The sequence below is a fragment of the Mesoplodon bidens genome, assembly GCF_964165515.1.
Source record: "Mesoplodon bidens genome assembly, chromosome: 16".
Classification (NCBI taxonomy): domain Eukaryota; kingdom Metazoa; phylum Chordata; class Mammalia; order Artiodactyla; family Ziphiidae; genus Mesoplodon; species Mesoplodon bidens.
The window spans coordinates 75,461,480-75,484,036 of NC_138173.1; the positions used below are offsets into that span (position 1 = coordinate 75,461,480).

Consider the following 22,557-nt stretch of genomic DNA (forward strand, 5'->3'; position numbering starts at 1 on the left):
GGCACCTGTGCTTAGAAACAGAGAGGAATGTAAGTTGATCTTGGTCATGGGGGTGGGCAAGGTTTTTAGATCGTATTAAGGGTTTGGGTCCCTGCTTCAGCCCACTAGTGTCTAGCATATTCCCCCTCACAACCCTACGGAAACTTGGCTCAAGGCCTCCCACTTTAATTCCAGTCCAAACACCTCACCCCAGTCCTTAAACCGCAGCACCTGAAGCCCGCAGCCTACCGGCCAACTCGTGCCAGCATCGCCACTCCCTTCTCCTCCGTGAAACCCACCGTTTTCCTCATACTTCTGCTGCTCTTCTAAGAGCCTGGCTGTGTCCTGACACGTTTCCATGTCTCTGCTCTAGGCCACTCCATGGATTTCTGAGCAGCGGCTGACTACAACATGCCCCAAATAAAACCATCCTTTTGCTTCTACTAAGTAATGTATTAATATTAATGCCACCAACAACTAACTTCCTCAGTCTTACCTCCAACTATGAGCACCAAGATACCCACATGCTAACGGACTATTGATGGGGAGGGGCAGGAAATGTTTTTGAAAAGTTGAGCTGGATGAAGATTTGATAACCCTGATAGGAGAAGGATTAGCTGGCCAGGCTGTGGGTAGTGAAATAAACAAAAGTACAATTTCACGAAACTACACAGATGACCCTCATAAGCAATGTGGTGTGGAGAGCTCTTTCTTACAATAGACTTCCAATTTAAAAACTCAGAAGGAAGGATAGAAACAGAAACTCACCATTTGGCAAAAATTACAGTAATGAATACTGCAAAAAAGAATCACCAATGATGCTGAGATTAGTGGGTGAAAATACAATGAGAAACAGAGTATACGCACAGTCTCTGTACTTCCCCCGAAGACATTACTTAACTACAAAGGGAAAAATAATAACTTTATAACAGAGAAACCTGGCCACCACCTTACATCAAACGATCCAAGTTAAAACCGCCAGTAAAATGAGTCATAGCATCATCGAAGACTTCCTGCTAAAATGCAGTGAGAAAACCAACATCTTGACTGTGGTGCTCTTCCCAAATGCATAAGCTCAATATAATCATGAAAAAAAAAAAAAAAAAAAAAAAAAAACCAGACAAACCCAAATTGAGGAACACGGTACAACCAGCCAGTGTTCTTCAAAAGGGTCAAGGTCATCAAGGACAAAGACAACCTGAGGGCCTGTCCCAGATTAGAGAAGACCCAAGGCAACAGGACACTGAGACACACAGTGCTCTGATCTGGATCCTGGGCCAGAGGAGGGACAACTGTGAAATTTGATGACGTCTGTAGATTAGTTAATAGTATTGTAACAATGTTAAGTTCCTGGTTTCAATATCTGGACTATGTTTAAGTAAGATTTTAATATTTAGCGAAGCTGACTGAAGGATACACAGGATTTCTGTGTACTATTTTTGCAACTTTTGATACATATTGAGAATAAAAAGAAATTCTCACGTACCTAAGACTGACTGTTCTGTAGCTGTGGTAACAAATAACCACCAGAACGAGTTTTGAACCAGCCTGGTCAATAAACATCAGTTTTGTGTAGCCACAGACCGGCCAGAAATCTGTTCATCTTGGTGCTGTCAGCGTCTGGTGCAGAAGCATCCAATAAATGTTCAATTAATAAATCAGCAAATTTGGGAGTCCATCCTGTTTTTTAAAGGGGTCACTTCCAAACTTGTCAGAATGTTCCTCTATTTACTCTCTTACTACTTTGAATCTTCTAAAGGACGCTTGTTGAATTCAGTGTTATCATGAAAGACTAGCTTTTCAAATTAAGGTATAGGCACACGGAATGTCGTTTCAAGATAACATAGAAAACTATCAAAATACAATCTAAAACTTCCTAAGCTATCATTAGTCATTTTCTTTTGTCATCTTTGAAAAGGGAAACCTTTCCTCTACATAAAAGACCTCTTTTTTCCTGCAAAGGTCTGAAAAAAAAAAAAAAATCATCCCTTTGCAGAGCAAGGACCTGCTCAACAGCCGTGAGCAGGAGAACGTGAACCACATCTGATAAGATGAAAAGGACTTTCTTTTTCACTGCTCTGCAGAAGCCCCACAATTCTCTCTCAAATGCCAAGAGAGCCTCCTCTCAGACCTGGCTCTCAAAGCCCTGAATCCTACACCAAAAGGACGGGGCCATTTAATATCTGATTAACCTGCTCAGAAGTCAGACCAGTCCATGTAGGTGATTCCAGATAACCAAAATTTAGTTATCAAAATTTAACTAGAATTTAATTATCTAGGTGCAAAACTTTAAAGTTTAAATCTGTTTGGTAGAAATCTCTCAAAACGGCATGATACCTTTTGCTACACTATAAACTAGGCATGGTGCTGAAATTCAAACTTTTTTGGCTGACTCAAGATCCTAGCAAACACCATCTACCTAACCGAGATCTCCCAGGACCCCGGGGACAGATGAGCAAGTGCCTGCTCCCTGAAAGACTGGGAAGGAAGCAGGGCCCGTGCCTGTGCATGCAGCGCAGTGGCCTCGGGCTCTGCCGCAGGACCCGAGGATTCCACACGAGTCCCTGAGGGCCCTGAAGAGGACGGGAGGGGGCAGGGTGCTCTCCCCACAGAGGCTCTAGACAGAGCATCTCCCCCGACCCTTTATGTACATGTTCAATATTGTCTTACCCATCTGATGTGCTCCCAGCAATATTCTTAGGTTTATTTTTCTTTTTACTTTGTAAAAGTGTATCACGCTGTATGTCATCTCCCGGGAGTTTTTGTTTTTTAACTGAGGTAAAATTCACATAACAAGTAACCATTTTAGGGAATTCCCTGGCGGTCCAGTGGTCAAGACTCCACGCTCTCCGTGCCAGAGCCCGGCTTCAGTCCCTGCTTGGGGAACTAAGATCCTGCAAGCCGCATGGCGCACCACCCCACCCCACCCCCAAAAGTAACCACTTGGATGCGTGCACCTCAATGGTATTGCTGTTTAGTGCATTCACAGTTATCCTCGGACTGCCCTTTGTCACACAGTGGTATGTGTCTAAGATTTATCCACACTGTTGCAAGTCCTGATCATTCATTTTGACTAGTGTAACATTCCACTGTGAATATTCTGCAACTGACTTAACCATCACTGGTTATTCTACGAACATTCTTGGGTCTCAAGCCTAGGAGAGAAATGCAAGAGTGTCTCGAGGACAGAACTTGAAGTGGAACAGCAGGATAGCAGGGTATGTCATGAGGATGTTATGCCATCTTCCCAAATGGTTTTACCAATTTGCATTCTCCCCAGCAGGGCAGGCAAGATCCTGTCAGATCCATAACCTCTCCTGCTATTAATTCTGTCAGACAACTTACTTTTTGCCAACCAGACAGTGTAAGATGGAATCTAATGGCCTAGATTCGTACTTCCCTGAGCACTGAGAAAGATGACAGTGTCTTCCTGTGATTACTAGTCAAACTTGTCTTCTCTTTTATGAACATAGCTCATCGTCTCATGCCAATTTGAGACTTCATATTGATCAGTAGAATATCTTCTCATATTGATGAGTAGAATATCTTCTCCTAGTTGCAACTTGTTTCTGCACTTTTTTTTTTTTTTTGGCCGTACCTCATGGCTTGTGGGATCTTAGTTCCCTGACCAGGGACTGAACCCGCACCCTCAGTAGTGAAAGCACAGAGTCCTAACCACCAGACCACCAGGGAATTACTATTCCTGCAGTTTTGAAAATACATCTTTTGATAAACAGAATGTTTTCACCTCATTAAAGTCAAATTTATTATTCTTGTCTTTCAGAGTGAACGTTTTTGGAGTATTAAGAAGAACTTCCTACTCTAGGGCCAAACACACATTCAACTATATTTTCCATTAAGCTTTCTCTCTCTCTCTCTCTTTTTTTTAAACTTAATCCATCTCAGGTGGATTTCTGTGTATTGTTCAAGGTAGGATCTAATTTTGTTGTTATTCTTCCTACGAGGATAGCCATTTATCAAATCAGCCTTTCCTTTCCCCAATGACACGTCATGACATCTCTGTAAGGCCATCCTGCCTGAGACAGTTACGACCAAATGTGTGTGCTGCAGCTGCTTACAGAGGTCTTAAAAGAACTGAAGACTCCATTAAACAAGTTTAGATCTCAGGTTTATTTAACAATATGAAAAGATACTATAGCAGATACTGCAAAAAAGAAAAATCTGTGTTCAAAAACCCCACAGGAATGGAAACTAATATCCAATTATTCTGATGAATCTTGGCACTTTCATTTGAATATGAACACCCTACTTCTCAGAACTAAAGCCAGAGCTGCAGTTACCCTCACGTGTCCACCCATGGACTGAGAGAGGAGGTCTCAATGTTCTGTTTCTTCTTTTTTCAATTTTTTAGATTTTTAAGGGAGTACAGTTGAGTTACAGTGTTGTGTTAGTTTCAGGTGTACGGCAAATTGTCAGTGTTCTGTTTCTTGTAGTCACATACCTAACACAGGAATAAAGAAAGAGCTGGTGCATGGACCCAGTTTCTACTCTGCCACCCATTTAAGCTGTGTGACAACGGGCAGGTTATCAAGCCTCTCAGGCAATGTCTGACACACAGCAAGAAGCGTGTTAATATGAAGACTGTTACTAACATAAACTAGTCCTGTTCAGTTCCTAGTTGATAATTTCATTATCACTCATTCAACTTCCACTTACAATATTTTTCACTGGCTGCCTACTCTATACCTGGCACGCCCAGAACCGAGCAGTGAATACAACGGAGTCCCTGAGGGAGAGAGACTGTACCAGGCGGGCAGTGGGCTCTGTGGACAGAAAGGCTGGAAGAGGCCCTGGGGAGGAGGTGACAGTGGAGCACCTGCCCTAACGACGGGAGGTCCAAGCCAAGCCGGAAATGGCAGACGAGTACACACAGCAGTTGAGCATCAAGTTCAAAGGCACCAGGAACAATCCGCTTGGTTTGTTCAAGAGCCAGTAAGAGCACCAGTGTGGCCAAGGTCAAGCAAGTGAAAAGTTGGGAAAGACAAAGGCAGAAAGAGAAGTGAGATGAAGGGTTACTGTATTCAACAAGCAAGAAGGCTGGCAACAGAGAAGAAACCATCACATGAGACCCTACGCTGAGTATCTAAGAAAACAGAAAACCAACATTTCAAAGGGACCAGAGTCGCTCAAATGGAGGAAGGGGAGGAGCAGCAGACGGAGACGAGGACCAAGAAGGAATCACAACTCAGAGTGGGCTCCAGGGGTGGCGGGGGCTCCCGGGAGTTCCTGAGCGGGGACGACCTACACATGTCCTCGGGTGTTTACAGTTGAAAAGATTTGTTAGCAAATTCGGTGAGCTCTACCTGGAACATATCTCAGTACAGCTGCTTCTCATTCCAAGTACTACTCCCCACAGCCATCGTCTTCTGTGACTTTTTCCTGGGTTACTGCAATAACCTGTCCATTGGTTTCCTGCATTTATCCAATAAAGAGTGAATTTAATGCCAAAGGCAGGTCTAAGGTGGGCAGAAAGAGGAAAAGAGGTCACTGGAGCAGCCCCAAACGTCAAGGCTAAGCAGGAGAAGACAGACCGTGATGGTCACTAAAAGAGGAGGAAAACCTTCACCAGGGGCTTCCCTGGTGGCGCAGTGGTTGAGCGTCCGCCTGCCAATGCAGGGTACACGGGTTCGTGCCCCGGTCCGGGAGGATCCCACATGACGCGGAGCGGCTGGGCCCGTGAGCCATGGCCGCTGAGCCTGCGCCTCTGGAGCCTGTGCTCCACAACGGGAGAGGCCACAGCAGTGAGAGGCCCGCGTACCGCAAAAAAAAAAAAAAAAAACCTTCACCAGAAGAGTCTGGTATACAGGAGGCTAAATGAAGGAAGGACACTCGGTATCCACAGGGGAATTGTTCCAGGATGCCCCACAGACACCCAAATCCTCGTATGCTCACGTAAACTGGCACAGTCTGCATATGTAAGCAGCACACACCCTCTTGTATACTTGAAAGCATCTCTAGATTACGTATAATAGTACCTGATACAATGTAAGTGCTATGTAAATAGATGCTGGCACAGCAAGTTCAAGTTTTGCTTTTTGGAACTTTCTGGAATCCCCCCCCCCACCCAGAAGTTTGTATCGGCAGTTGGTTGAATCCATGGCTGCGGAACCAGGGAACCTGCAGATGCTGAGGGCCAGCTGTATTTAGACAGAAGGAAGTGACTGTGGCCGTGAGCTACTGCAGAGAGTGGACTGGACGGCGAAGGGACAGGCCCTCGGCAGGCTGGGCCTTTTCCTTTGAACCATAAATTAGTATTATTATTTTTAATAAATTTATTTATTTTATTATTTTATTTTATTTATTTACTGTTTCTGGCTGCGTTGGGTCTTCGTTGCTGCGCGTGGGCTTTTCTCTGGTTGTGGCAAGCGGGGGCTACTCTTCATTGCGGCGCGCGGGTTTCTCATTGTGGTGGCTTCTCTTGTTGCAGAGCACAGGCTCCATGTGCGCAGGCTCAGCAGTTGTGGCATGTGGGATCAGTAGTTGTGGCTCACGGGCTCTAGAGCACAGGCTCAGTAGTTGCAGCACACGGGCTTAGCTGCTCCGCGGCATGTGGGATCTTCCCGGACCAGGGCTCGAACCCATGTCCCCTGCACTGGCAGGCGGATTCTCAACCACTGCACCACCAGGGAAGCCCGAACTGTAAATTATGTAGAGTTGTGTTTTTAAATTGCTCAATATACTGTTGCGTACAGGATCCTATATTTCTACATTAGAAAAAATAGTTAGATACATAATTTTAAAACTAGTGTTTACTTACTACTGTTTGCGCTCTTCCTTTTAATTATTGGGAGAGGTAAGTTTTATTCCTTTAATACTAGTTTTGCTTTATACATTTTGAGGAATGTCTAGGAATTTACAAGTTTAAGAGTTATATCTATTTCTATACTTATTAAATTCTTGGTGAAATGAGCCTTTTATTGCTATGTAGTTGCCCTCTACATCCATAATAATTCTTGTTTGCCTGAAAATTTTTTGCACAGGATACTACTAGCATAATACTCATCTTTTTTTTTTCCTGGTTATTATTTGTCTGGTATACTTGTACTCATGTTTTATGTGAGAGTTATTCAAATTGAAAATCAGGACTTATTAGTAGGTAGGAAAATTTTTTTACTATTTATTTATTAATTTATTTTACTTAAGTAGAACAAAACAGAATGACATTGAAGAGAAAACCCTTAGACTTTAGTGTAAATAATAAGGCTGAGTATGTTCTGTGAAATATGTAGGTCCGTTATTTACAAATAGCTCTGAGATACACAAACAGATATACGTGCACTAAATCTCAAGGCAAAACACATTTCTTCCTGTAAGTCAAAGAAAAATGTTTGAACATCACTGTTTTGGATACAGCCTATAAATAGCAGAGAGCTAGAATTTACTTTTTTTTTTTTTAGATGTTGGGGGTAGGAGTTTATTAATTAATTAATTAATTATTTTTGCTGTGTTGGGTCTTTGTTTCTGTGCGAGGGCTTTTTCTAGTTGTGGCAAGTGGGGGCCACTCTTCATCGCAGTGTGCGGGCCTCTCACTATCACGGCCTCTCTTGTTGCGGGGCACAGGCTCCAGACGCACAGGCTCAGTAGTTGTGGCTCACAGGCCTAGTTGCTCCGCGGCATGTGGGATCTTCCCAGACCAGGGCTCGAACCCGTGTCCCCTGCATTAGCAGGCAGATTCTCAACCACTGCGCCACCAGGGAAGCCCTAGAATTTACTTTTTAATCACACTCTAATAACCTCTGACCATTCACCGTTAGTATACCTGCACCTTATTCGTGATTTCTATTTATCCTTTTTCCCATGCCTTTTCTCTATCTCTTTCCTTCTTTTTGATCCCTACGTTTCTCTAATACCTACTTACCCAACTACAGTTTAAGTTATATTTCTAATGCTTGAGCTTTTATCCTCATATTTAAGTTATATTTCTAATGTTTGAGCTGTTACCCTCGTATTTAGCCGATATCTGTTCTTGAGGGAATTTAACTGTGCAAACAAGTATAGGCTGCCAGTTATATTTTCCCACCACTTTGAACGTATAATCCCTCCATTGTCTTGGCATCAATCATGCTGTAAGAAGTCTGAATTTTTCTCTGCTTGCTTTTAACATCCTCTTTTTCTTTTGTACAACACTATTTTACTATAATTTGCCGAAGTATGCATTTAGTTTTTTTTTTTTTTTTTTTTTTTTTTTTTTTTTGCGGTATGCGGGCCTCTCACTGTTGTGGCCTCTCCCGCCGCGGAGCACAGGCTCCGGACGCGCAGGCCCAGCGGCCATGGCCCACGGGCCCAGCCGCTCCGCGGCACACGGGATCCTCCCGGACCGGGGCACGAACCCGCATCCCCTGCATCGGCAGGCGGACTCTCAACCACTGCGCCACCAGGGAGGCCCTGCATTTAGTTTTATTCGCCCTGTTTGAGATACTTGTTAATCCTGCATTTAAGGATGCACGTCACTCACTGATTCTAGAAAGTTTTCAGCTATTTTCTCTTCAGATTATTTCCTCTTCCTCATTCTTCTTATTCTCTTCTTCAGAGTTCCTGTTAGAAAAGGGTTGAGCTTCTCATTCTCCATGTTACATAAACCTGCTTTCATAATTTCCATCTGTTCATCTCTGTGCTACGTTTTGGGGAAATTTTCTCAGATCCACCTTCTTGTTTACTAAGTTTTCAGCTATATCTAACCTGCTGCTTTATCTATCCATTGATTTCCAGAACTTCTGTTTTGTTCTTTTTCAAATCTGCTTGGTTATTTAACAGCGTCCTGTTCCCCAATGACACTTTGGAACAATCTGTATTAACCCTCACACTCTGGACGATACCACACATGTATCAATGGTATCTCTGATCACATTTTCTTCTCTCATCGCCTCTACCAATGATCCATGCACCTTCACTCATCTTATAAGCCTAGCTACACTCTCAGAGTTTTGAAGATCACATTATTCCCACTGAGACAGGCATGCTGATTTTAAAAACCCATATACCGTAAAGTCAGATCGCTAAATCCAAATCAAAACTGCGTCACAAACTATCTATGTGAATGCAGCTTAAATCAATTTTGTTGTGCCTCTGTTTTCATCTGTAAAATAAGGATAACAAGTCTTTACCTCCTAGGGTTTGGGTAAATGAAATATACAGTTTACAAATTACAAATATATAAATCATAAATAGCGCATAGCTGGCACAGTGCCTGGCTTCTAAAAGCCACTCGATGGTGACAATACATCAATGTCATCATCTTCATCAGTATTAGCAGTAGCATCTTCATCACCCTTCATTTGAAGAGGGTCAGCCAAATCTTCCTTATTTTTGAAGATCCAGGCTCCACTAAAAAAAATAGCTTACTCAATTTTACTTGAAATTGGGTAAAATAAGTTGGCTTAAAAGAACAAAAGCAAAGCTTGTATACATAGGGATCTACATTCAACACTTTACTGAGCACTAAAACTGTTGCTATAATGAAGGCTGCCTCTGACATGTCTGCATGAATTCAGAAGGTAACAAAGTTGTGTTGATTAAAAATACCTAGAGGTATTTTCAAGTAACTTTTAGATATTCTTAGTTTTTAAACACTTATTTAATTAATTGACCAAATAGATGGAAGTCAAATCTTTGCTAGCCGGTGATGAAAAGCAACCAAACTATATTCTCAGGGACTATTTTGTTAGCTCGGTTCCAGCTATTTGATAAATTTGAAAATACAACTATATTTCTTTGATAAACCATAACTGGGTCAAGATTTTATTCGACTAAAGATTTACTCACCTAAGCATGTTTGTTTTTTTAAATCTTTCTAATCTTCTCAGCTTAGATCCTTGAACTGAAAGTTACTGACATTTGCACGCTCTCTTCACTCTACAATGATCTTTACTTCTGCAGCATTATCTATAAAAACGGGAACCACTGTGGAAGAACCCCGTTCTATAAGTTATACTTCTCTCAAACGTGTTTTTAGATGTATAATTTCCTACAAACATCTTAGTTTACTTAAACGTGAAAAAAATTATTAGGAGAGAACCAGGAAAAGGACAATCTATAGGGAATTCTTTTAACTGACCTTGAATGGTTTTAGTTTCATTAAGGTCAGTAGGACTCACTAAGAGATTACTTCCTAATTTCAGTGTTATGTGTGAACATCCAAGAGGCACTGACTCTCTTGGTGGGCTGTGGATTACTGTACTGGGCACCATAAAGCGAGCTCTGCAGCCCATTAATAAGGTAACTGGGTGTGGTCTCCCCCAGGCACAGGGAGTTCTGCTGCACGAAAAGGTGCCAGCAGAACAGGAAGTAAAAGGACTAGGACTTGAGTCCTCCTCAGAGCAGAGGCTGGACAGAGCAGCACTGACAAGAGAAGTGTGAGGAGCGAAAGGTCGTCACAAAAGCATGAGATCAGTCAGACGGCTCAGCGAGTCCAGGTCAGCGGTGCCCCAAGACAGACCACACAGAAGTGCAGAAGAGATCACTGGTTAATAACTACCGGCCAACTCTATTTATACAGGAGTCCCAATGACAATCAGTGTGAAAATTAAGCACAGATAATCATCCTCTTGTGCGTTGTCTCTAATATGCAAAGCAAATCAACTCCGAGCCACCCCCAAGTAGGTTTGCAGTCTTACTTCCACTCCTCTGGCGGGCGTGCAAGCTCATACTTCTCCCTCACACTGGAGACGCCCACATCCAAATGGAGCCAGTGCACCTCCTCTGACCGCAGGTGACTGAGGCGGAATCCATAGCAGGCCACGTGCTTTACTTTGTGACTGTCCACTATCTTCTGAATGATGCCCTAAAACATACCCCCCACAAAAACGACTGTTATAAACAAAAAACTGCATGCTAAAAATTAATGCAATGTTCATTTCTTTCAGTTAATTATCAGAAATCTTTGGTAAAAGAGTATCAATTTAAATAAATCACTTAATTTTACTTAGAAATCTTTTTTCACAAAAAGTATTTTTATGAACAAAGAAAAGTATTTTAAAAACCAGAGAAAGAGGCACTTCCCCTTTCTTTATTGATTTCTGCAGCTCCACCTCTGCGTCACCCCAACTCATCAGAGCACACGGCCACACCTCAGGTGGCTTCCTAAGAATGAGACCTGTGGAAGGTTATACTTTCTGAACCAACGATATTGTTGAGAACAGGCTGCAACCTTAATATCATTTCTTAAAAACACAAATTTAGGAACATATAATTAAGGCCACGTTTCTGATAGTACTGATGACATATGAAAAGCTACTTAAAGTTAGGCCTAGCCACCTGCTCTTTGCTCTCTATAAGTTAACATGCAGCAATTCACAATAGCCCCCAACCTAACTTTTCTAACACGTGTGCCCCATGAGTTCAGAGGAGATGAAGGTGTGTCCTTTGAAGGAGAGCATCAGGGAAGGCTCCCTAGAGAAGGCAGCGTTTACCCTGGGGCTGTGGGAAAGAAAGTGTTATTAGAACTGATTCTTGCCCTGTGCCCACACAGATGTGTAAGTCGTGCGTCTATGTTTGTAAATGGGTAGCACACGTGGAAGACACCTTCAGAATACGATGGAGACCATCTGCCACCCTTACGTGAGCAGGTGCTAATCACCATCCATTGCAATCTTCTCAATATTTTAGGACATTAGTAAGGTTTTTTTTTTAATGATTCTGAGATTAACATGAAAATGTCTATCATGGAAAATCAGAACTATCTACTAGAGAAAAACATCATTGGCTTTTAAAGACTAGCAATTAACTGAAGCTAACATAAAACTTATAATGTAAGACAAATCTTAAAAGTTCTGCACACACTAGTATTTATTATGGCACAATGCTGCTGATCATACAATTAAGGATGTCCCCAGCCCTACCCATAAGAACAGATAAATAATAACATGTACTATATTCAAAAACTGTCAAGGACCCAGCGAGTCCACACCAGGGGCAGGACGTGTGCCGCACTCCTGTACCTGCACATGCCAACCACCCTTCCTGACTCCTCATTCCCCAGGACAAGGCTGTGCATCGAGCCCAGGAGAGCGGCAGAGGAAGGATGGAGGGAGGGAGCACATGTGGCACCAGAGAGAAAGCATGAACACGAACCGAACCCGGCTGGAAGAGCTGTGACAACAGCTCCAGGAACAAGATGAACCTCACTGGGACAGGAGGCATGTCTGCAGCCTACAAAACCCGGGGCGGGGTGGGGGATTGGGGTGGTACCTGGAATGAGCATAAAACGGCTTTTCTGGCTTCTGGATTCAAGGCCTGAATTTCTGACAGTGCAGGCTGAACACCACCCAAGGGCATCCTGCCAGGGGATGGTGGGAGCCCAGATCCAGCCCCAAGCTCGCCTGCAAATCTTGTACTCTGAGGTGCGGGATCTGCCTACAGGAAGGGCCATCTTTTTCTGCTAATTCTCTGAAAGGCGACTTGTGCAGCTTTCTCCTTGCCAACATCCACATCCCTGAGCTGCAAAGGACAGGCGCTGGCGCCTCTTTCAAACTCCCACAACAGCGCCTTTGTCTCTCGCCCCCGGCTCTGCCAGCTCACTCCCGAGAGCACACAGGCTCCAGTCACCCTGCTCATCTCCCCTCGATTCCACATCACCCCCAGATCTTTGTGTCTTGGTCTGTCTACCCCTCCAGGCCCAGATGTAGAGTGTCAGGCAGGGCACAACCATTCCTTATACTTGTATTTGCCATCAACACCCCGGGAGAAACCCCATCTTCGCTGGATGCCTGCCCTGATGACCCCTCGCACAGCACAGGTGACCCTCATGTCCTCTGACTCACGGGCACACACAGGAGCCCACCTGCAGAGAAGCAGTATCAATTAGAGGGGCTTAGTCCAAAAACATGGTGATGATTAGGGGGAAGGCAGGTTCCTAGTCTTGAAGTCTTGTGCAATAGACAGAATTTTAGTCAGTTCACTTGATCGCACTGCCAGCAGATGCCGGAATAATTTCAAGTCTGGGTTTGCGTAACCAGATTCCCCAAACTGTAGGAACTGGTACCTAAACCAGGTTGCAATTTCACTCTCCACTAAACAATTAAGCAATAAACACAGGCATTCCCTTTTATTTCACTTCTTGCTTTTCCATGATGCTTCCATACTGAGTTCGGTCCCAGTCTCATTCTCTAATACTCTCATAAATGCCACTTCGGACTTAGTCTGGATAGCAGCCAAGGTTATGAGTGGACAAGGTGCTTAAATATTTGATGCTAAATGTACATAAGTACTCAGTAAAAAGTACTGATAATTTTGAGAACCAACTATTTGGTTCTGAATAACTGAACAAATAACTTTGAGAACTAAATTTTTAGTGAGAAATGCAAACTCAATGCTACCATATGGAAACATTACCATTTCCATATAACACACACACACACACACACATTAGTATATGTGTATATTATTTCCGAAATATGTACATTTAGAAAAGGGACTGTCTCTAGGGAGCTAAGAGGACATGGGTTCATAATATGCCACTGATGGTATCCAAATTAAATTTAAATTTCTCATCCTGGATTTAAAAGCTCATGACAATCTAGTCCTACAATACACAAAGCAACACTTAGCTACTCTGAAAACTCCTTTTATTCATCTGTATCACAGCCCAGGCCTTAGAAATATACACTTTTCCTGATTCAATTCTCATGTTAGATATTCACAGTAAAGGATTCTTCTCAAACCTGGAAATAAAAGAAGCCAGTGTCTGCATCGTGCTTGTATTTCATCGGGAACATTTTACTACTGGGAGATAGTTATTTTCTTTTTCGTTTCCTTGTTTTGGGGGAAAGGGAGGTGGAAATGCAAGTAATCCTGCCAGGAGCATCCTTCTAGCTGTCGTCATACATATGTACAGGCACTGCTTAGAAACAGACGTGCTGGGTCAAGAGCTACTTAAAATATGACATTTTGGTAAGTACAGCCAAACTGTGCACCAACAGAACTATACCGATTACACTTGACACATAATGTGACAGACTGTCCCTCATCTCATACCAATAATGGGTGAAATCAATCTTAAAACGTTTATCAATGTGATGGACCAAACCGGGGGAGGGCGCAGCGGTTGCTGTTATAATTTACGTTTCCCTGATTGCTGACTAGTGAGACGAGGCTGTAATTGTGTTTGTTTCTGAAAGTTCTTGTTATGACTTTGCTTGGTTCAACCTGGCCACTTATCTTTTAGACAGCGCTTTGAAAAGAAGTGACCTTCTCCCCGGTGGAGAGCGCTCACACGGCCGCGTCCTTCACACCCGTTCACTCGTGAATGTGCACCCCTCAACTGTTCAGCAACCACCTAAAGGCCCGCTGCACGCCTGGTGCTAGCGACCCAATGACGATGAGGTGCGATCGTGACCCTGAGGAGTCTTAGAGCTGAGCAGGAGGAGGACGTGATAATGAATGCATGCAGGAGAGTAAGTCATCTGTGCGGAAGGTAAGGCAGGGGACAGGATGACAATGGACATTTCATATTGTTATCCATCTCCTCACAGGCAGTTTGCAACATTTCCCCATTTATCCCAAGAGGAGGTATCTGAGGTCACATGTATTGTTCTTAACACTGTTCATCTCTTTACTTCCTCCTAAGAACTGATTTGTCTTTTATCCTGTGCAGGGGTCATTCTTCTCAGTGTGCTCTCTTTCAGATACTCTTTATTTTTAGCAATCAGTGGGTTCCTACCGTTCTTCTCTGATCGCACCTGTAGAGGCAGGATCCTAGCATCGTTCAGTTACCAGAACAAGATGCGGAAATCCAGTCCTGCTCTCCAACCGCCAGGGCACCATCTCCTGCTCTTGGTTCAGCAGCAGACGAGGGGCCCTCCTAACAGTCCTCAAGACAAAGCAGGCACTTTTGTCTCGACAATCTACAGTCACTCTTAGTGTCTCATTGCTACTGTAACAAATGACTACAAACTTAGGGGCTCAGAATAACACAAATGTGTGACTTTCCAGTTGTGTAGATCACAAGTCTGAAATGGGTATCACTGGGCTAAAACAAAGGCATCATCAAGGGTGTGCTGCTTGCTGGAAGCTCAGGGTGGGTAACAAGGAGCCAGCCTTGTGGGCCACAGGGGGAATGAATGTGGCTTTTCTCTGAGAGAAATGGGGAGCTACTGGGGTTTTGAGCAAATTACTGATTAGAAGACCAGCATGTTAGAGAAACGGTCCAGGAAGCAGAACGTAAAAGTGGGTGACCAGTAGGATGGAAGGTCACAGGGCAAGACGGGGAGAGGAATAGGCTAGGGGCTCCTGAAGGACTTGAATATTCACTCCAAATAGAGAGGAAAGCACTGGAAGGTTCCGAGTGGAAGAGTGATGTGCTCTGGCTCTCATGTTAACAGGACCGTTCTGGCTGCTGGGTTGTGATGTCAGTTAGGAGACCACGTGGCTCCGAGAAAGGTGTGCAGTTGAGGTCCAAGGAGGTGGGGGATTCCAGGTACACTCTGAGGACAACGTGGACAGGATTAGCTAATGCACTGGATGCAGAGTATAAGCAAAAGGAGTAAAAGATGATGCCAAGGGCCCTACTTAACTAAAAGAAGGGGAAAACCTTCCTCTGAAGCGCTGATGGTTCTTTTGGAGAAAGAAAGGCAAAGACAGAGAAGAGAGGGACAGATGCAGCTGGGCGGCATTAGGTCTTAAACTGAAAATGAAACAAGTCAGAACGGGGTACAGTTGTGGACTAGGCAGAGCATGGGATGAAACCACGGCCACGGCTTTAAGAGCCTCTGAAGACGTTCGAGGCCAGCAAGGGAGCCAGCCTCTCGCACCCCACTACAGTGCTTCCCTCTGGGTCCACACTTCTTCATGCTCTGTGATGTCATCTAGCTGTGTTTTCAAAGAGAGCCTATGATATGAACTTCCTACCTCCTTATTTCTCTACAGATACCTTCACTTCATGTTTTTGTGATTGATAATGTACTTGGTATAGACTCCAGAAGTACAAGCTGTTCCCCAGAGCCTCTGAGGACACTGCTCCAATGTTATCCTGCAACCAACATCGCAGATTAAAGTCTGATGTAAATGTTCTTTTTCCTAAGTAGGAGACTTCTCTGGTAGAATCTGGATCTTCTCTATACCCTTAGTATTCTGAAGTGTCACTACAATGTTTCTAGATGACAAATCTTATTCAGTATTGTCCACCACGGGTTAATCTTGGCTCTTCTGCACTGACCCCACACTTACCTCCAGAGCTGCCTGAAGCATGGTACTGACACTCAGCTATGGCCAAGATAAGTGATGTTTGCGACCATGGGCTACTGATTATTTGGGGCAGGACACAACTAGCCTGCACCACTGTTTAGTAATCATAACTGGATTTCCAACTTGCACCTGATTTGGGTGGCACTTGGGCAGTTACACAGGGCAAGGCTGGCTACGGAGATGGAACGTGCCTCTGTGCCCATCTCACAGATCCCACCACAAGGAGGCCTTAGCCCTCCTCACACCTGGGTGCTGCACACATGCCGGCGATGGCTGGGAGCATCCAAGGCCACGAGGCCTGTGCCTGAGATGTCCGAAGCCCTTCGAGGAGCACCGCGTTCCTACTGCTGCTGTATATACTCTACCTACTCCCCAGGAAGTCCTGTGAATCCTTCCAGCATCCTCTATACAATTAATGTGTAATTAGCACAAATATGTAATAGGAGTGAAATCTATTAAAGCATGAGAAATAAAACCTCTGTAATGAATTATAACAAGAATCCAGATTTTTCCTGGTGAAAATAAACCTTTCAACTCCTCCAAAGGTCTGGTTCTTCTGAGTCAAGCAGTCTCTCAGATAATTACTTTCTATAGAGCCCAGCTGTCCAGCAGAAATATAATGCAAGCTACATATGTTGTTTTAAAATTTCTAGCAGTCACTTTAAAAAAGTGTAAAAAGAAACAGGTGAATTCAATTTTAATGATATATTTTCTTTAACCTAGCATGTCAAGAACAAAATTATAACAAATTACTGATGAGATTTTACATTCTTTTTCATACTAAATCTCTGAAATCCAGTTGTATTTTTACACTTACAAAACATCAATTCAGACTAGCTACATTCAAGTATTCAGCAGTTGCACACAGCTACCACATCGGGCAGTGCAGCAACAGAGTCTGAGACTCAATCTAATCATTCATCAACTCGGGATAACAATAAACTACCTCCTTTCAGAAAATGGTTGATTTTTAGATCCATCCATTAATTAATTTACATGAAAATACTGCATTTTCAAATGTTACAGCAGTAGAAGGAAGTGAGTGGGTTATGAATAATACCCACCTGCCATCACAGTGACCCAGTACTATGTTGATTTCAGGCTATTCCAGGAGAGGGCTGGGGTCAAGCAATGCCAATAGAGGTTTCTCTGCCTCATGTTGAAAAATCAATCATCAACTGCTAAGACTTGCTAAATTTCAAACATTTATCAATTACTGTGAAATAAAACAACTTGCTCTTTGGCCACACAGATTTGCTCATATTGATCTTCATAAAAGTTTAACAAATAGGTTCTCATAACTTATGTATTTGTATCTGGTTTAAATTTTTCTTCACAGTATGAACGTTCTGATGTCTGGTAAGATTTTAACATTGGCTAAAGGCGGACATGTGTCAGTGATCACTGGTTCTCTTCGTGGTATGATTCCTCTCCTGTGCAGTACCTATGATGCTAAAACCATGGCACATCTGTCACGGAGTCCTTCCCAGGTGAAATTTCTGATATAATAAATTCTGAACATTTGCTAATCTCTTGTCAAATTCATAGTCTTTGAAAGGCTCCCCTCCTGCACAAGTGCTCTGAAGTTTATTAAGGCTGATGCAATGGTTTAAAGAACTTCCTCTCTCACTGTATCCGAAATTTATAAAAACTAGAACATACCCTAACAGCCTTCCCATAAACGTTACCTTTACAAGGTTTCTCTCCAGTGACTATGTTTATAAGGTTAAATATAAAACAGAACTATAGAAAAACTAGAAAAAGCCAGCAAGCTTCATGGAAAGCTTGTAAAAAGAGACTATATTTCAAGTATAGCACGTGGATAGATACTAACACATGTTTCAATCCTGAGTGAATGATTCTCCTTTTAATAATTAGTCCATTTGAATAGTCAGTATTACAGTATCACAGAGGTAACAGAATATTATATATAATGCATATGTAATATGTAGCCTTAAATCTAAATTTTACCAATCCCTTTATTGTGCTTAAAAACAGTTAAGGCATATAAGTCAAAGAATACAAATTACTTTGTTTCTTTATTACTGAAAGCAGGGGAGATACATCTGATGGTCCTACTCGCTGGACACTTGTCCTCCTTAAAGATGAATAGGGACTAAGTGAAAGAGCAGGAAGGAGGAGGGGTTTCTTCAACACTTGATCAAAGTAAACATCCTGAAATTTTACATTCTGAACTCAGTTTTCTGAGATCATGGTGCTCACTCCTCACGCTCAGCAACCTCTGCCTACACTGTGCTCCCCTCACAATTCTTTACTGCCCACTCTCATCAGCACCCAGAGGAAAGTGTGTCCAGCCACCTCTCACAGTCACACGGAGTGACACCCCTGCCGGCCCTCGTCATCTGCAACACCCCGGGAAGCACTGCCTACACCGCACTGCAATTAGGGCCATGGGCATCTCGCCCACAACAGACTGGAAGCTGTATGACCAGGACCTTTAATATCCCCAGAAACTTGCCAAGTGTCTGGTATACAGAAGATATACATATATATTTTTTAAGAATCTATCCTACCTGGAGTCATGCAAATACCTTCAAAATTACACTTTCTAGAAAATAATTTATTTCAACAGTATTAGAGGCTATTTTAATTCCTCTGTTTCCTTGTATACTTCAAAGAATTTTTTTAAAAACAGGAGAGAAAAACAAGTCAATGGCATTATATGAATAATATGATGCAGTTACTATTTTTCTAAGAAATTTTACATAAATTAAAACTCTGGTCCGTCACATATTAACTCAATAAATACTATAGAGAAAAGTTAACATCTCTGAAATATGGGAATAAAAGTTATTACTCCGCCTTTTTTTGGTATGTGCCATTACCATTTACCCTACCTATACACTGAGGACATGTCCTGGGAAAATGTACTCACCCTGACGTCAGTAGCATCTCCATGCCGGATGATACTGGCCCAGGTGGTTGGCTCACTGTTGCTTTCAAAATAATGAAAGACCTTCAACACTCGCTCCATGGCCCCAGGGGAACGTTCCACACCGGTACCCAGGTGAGTCTTGGTACTTGAATTCGGTGTGTGATTCAAGTTTGGGTCAAGGTAAGCAGCTGCCATTATTTTGCTAGATGCTAGGTATCTGTCATATTCTGTAAAAGGAAAACATTTTTTTCAGTGTACAATATTTGAAATCTACTGATTAAAATGTGTTTTGTTGATACTGACATAACAACACTGTTCTTTATTCTCTCCCTATTTTGTTATATGCAGAAGTTGAGCCTGAGGAGAACTGGGACCTAATCTACCAAGATAATCACTGTATTCCATCCCCCACCCCCTGCCACCCCCAGACCCAGAGCAGTACCTGATTCATAGTAGAATAATAAATATTGGTTAAACGAATTATTAGAAGGCCAGGAACCCTATCTCAGCTCCATCAAAAATCACTGTGTTATCTGTAAACAACATAACACCACCCTCCTTTTAAATCACAGCCTTTAAATTTGTGAGAAAATCTCACTGGAGAGCCAAATATGTTAATTTTGCTGCCTACTTTTGAAAACTTTTATGTGAAATACAAGTTCTTTCTTCATACACTGAAAATTCAGTCACAACTGAAAACAAAACAAAACCAAAAAGCACATATGACTAAGTTTTTAAACATGTGATAGGGGACTCCCCTGGTGGCTCTATGGTTAAGAATCCACCTGCCAATGCAGGGGACACAGGTTCGCGCCTTGGTCCAGGAAGATCCCACATGCCGCAGAGCAACTAAGCCCATGCGCCACAACTACTGAGCCTGCGGTCTAGAGCCCGCGAGCCACAACTACTGAAGCCCGCGCGCCTAGAGCCCGTGCTCCGCAACAAGAGAAGCTACAGCAAGGAAAAGCCCGTTCACTGCAATGAAGAGTTAGCCCCACTTGCCGCAATTAGAGAAAGCCCACGCGCAGCAACGAAGACCCAACGCAGCCAAAAATAAATAGATGAATAAATAAATTTATTTAAAGTAAATAAATAAATACATAAAGTGTGATAGGAGGACGTCCATTTGAATGTGAGGGAATAGCTCGGGCAAGACCACAACTCCCACTGAGAAAACTCAGAGAAGCTGGATTAGAGAACAACCCAGACGTGTGGAGCCCAAGACACTAGGAGGTGACACAGATGGAGAAGGAACAGGTCCTCAACAGCCGCCTTTCCCCAAAGCATTGAAGACCCTGAAGAGCTAAGGAAAAGACACACACACACACACACACACACACACACACACACCCCACCCCACCCCCCCACGGTGCTATTTGTCCCGTGACGACAGCCACCAGTCCTGAAACCGAGCCCAGTGGGCACCTCCGAAAGCAGAGGTAAGTTGAAGACACACAGAGGGGATGAGGGGCACAGCTGATTATAAACACCCTCCTACCTTTTGGCAGCATACAGATGATCTGAACAGCATGATGAATAAACGATCTAACTGACATATACTACACCCAACAGCAACTCATCTTTGCGGTGAAATAGTTACTAAAATTGACCACATGCTAGGTGAAAGCACAAGATTCAATAAGTATCAAAGGACTAAAATTACTGAGAGTATGCTCTGTGTTGTGTCTAGCATTAAGCTGGACACCAACAAAAAGGTAACTAGCAAATTCCCAACTGTCTGGAAATTAAGCAATGTATTTCAAGTAACTTATTAGCCAAACAAGGAAGTCAAACCCTCAAAGGGTTTCTAGGGCGCTGAAAATACTCCGTATGTCACTATACTGATGGATATGAGTCCTTATACGTTTGTCCAAACCCACAGAATGTACAACGCCAAGAGTGAACCGCCATGGGAGTTACGGACTTTGGGTGATTGCGATGTGTCATTACAGGTTCATCACTGTAACACATGCTCTGCTCTGGTGGGGATGCTGACAGTGGGGAGGCTGTGCATGTACTGGGGCAGGAGGCACGTGGGAAACCTCTGTACCTTCCCCTAAATTCTGCTGTGAACTTAGAACTGCTTTAGGAAAAATAAAGTCTTAATTTTAAGAAAGCAATCAATGTAATTCACCATATTTCCAGAAAGGAGAACCAGAGTTATCTCAATATATGCAGAAAAAGCAACTGATAAAGTTTACCAAACACTCATAATAAAAACTCTTAGCAAGACAGAAATAGGAAAATATTTCCTTAATCTAATGAAAGTATCTCCATTAAACTTAAATTAATACTGGTGGAAGAGTCCCTCCCCCCTGCCCCTCCCCCCAAGACTGGGACTAAGTCAAGAATGCCCAGCATTACCATCCCTAATTTGACAGTGTTCCAGAAGTCTTAGCCAGGTTCCACAGGCAAAAAAGGGAGGTAAAACATAGGGTATGAAGGAAAGAATAAAACCATCATTACTATATGACTATGTATGAAGAAAATTTGTAAGAATCTATAGATAAACTAATGGAATTAATAAATGAATTTAGCAAGGTTGCTGGATCATAACAAAATCAACTGTACTTTTCTCATCACCTTAGTTATCTCTTTCGCTCCCCAAATGAGATGGTAAGGGTGAATAAATATATTATCAATTGCTTCCTGAAAAGAAACACCACACCTCCGGAGTGGTCAGAAGAAATGATACACTGGTGATGAAGCGACGGAAAATCACTACAGTTGACCCTTTAACAACACCGGTTTGAATGGCCCAGGTCCACTTATATGCACATTTTTTTTCAACAGTAAATAAACACTACAGTACCACACAATCCCTGGCTGGCTGAATCCCCAGCACCGGAAGCGCAGATGCAAGGGAACCCTCACACAGGGGACTGACCGCAAGTTATACGCAGCTTTTCGACTGCGCGGAGGGCCGGCACCCTGGGGCCCACGCTGCTCAAGGGTCAGCGAGACACGTAATAGTGAGCGTGTCAAGGGAGGAGCTCAACCAGAAACAACACACAATCTGGATATACCTCTGTGGCTAACAATCAATGGCAAAATCCTTCATAAACCTTCAAAAAGTAGGCCTAAACGTTCTTTAAAAGATAAACCATTGCTGTAATGTCACCAGAGCGAAGCAGTTTTCCTAAAACAGAATGTGTCAAAATCCGATCTGTGCTATAAATTCTCAAACGGGCAACATCTCCACCAGCGAGCCTGCCTCGACCCTTCTGGACAGTTCCGTGTGTGTGCCAGTTAACCACCACCCACTCCCCTGGTGGTGGCGTTCCAGTCTGTCTTTATGATGGGCTTGCAGATTCTGAGAGCCTGGCATCTGGGTCACAAAACCGTGGATTAGTCAGTTTGTGGGATGGTGTCCACTACGGAATGAAAAGTCCCAAGCGTTGCTCTCTGCTACACTGACTATTCTGTTTCCAAACAATTAACAGAATTCTCTGTTGTTCGTGTGGTTCTCTATTTGTTTTTGA

At 43.1% G+C, this 22,557-nt stretch overlaps 1 protein-coding gene across 6 annotated transcripts in view; it reads right to left on the reverse strand.

The window, feature by feature from the left end:
- Positions 1 to 22,557, reverse strand: part of PTK2 (protein tyrosine kinase 2) — a 251,006-nt gene that overhangs the window by 149,173 nt on the left and 79,276 nt on the right. For 5 of the 6 annotated variants that reach the window (XM_081258095.1, XM_081258093.1, XM_081258091.1 and 2 more), the window contains 2 exons: positions 19,076 to 19,302; positions 10,614 to 10,780 (listed from right to left, as the gene is read on the reverse strand). In XM_081258095.1, the coding sequence (XP_081114221.1) occupies positions 10,614 to 10,780; positions 19,076 to 19,270 (362 nt within the window). In that variant the 5' untranslated portion in view covers positions 19,271 to 19,302. Of the gene's footprint in view, positions 1 to 10,613; positions 10,781 to 19,075; positions 19,303 to 22,557 lie in introns of those variants that run through there. The other variant, XM_081258094.1, reaches the window with a different exon arrangement.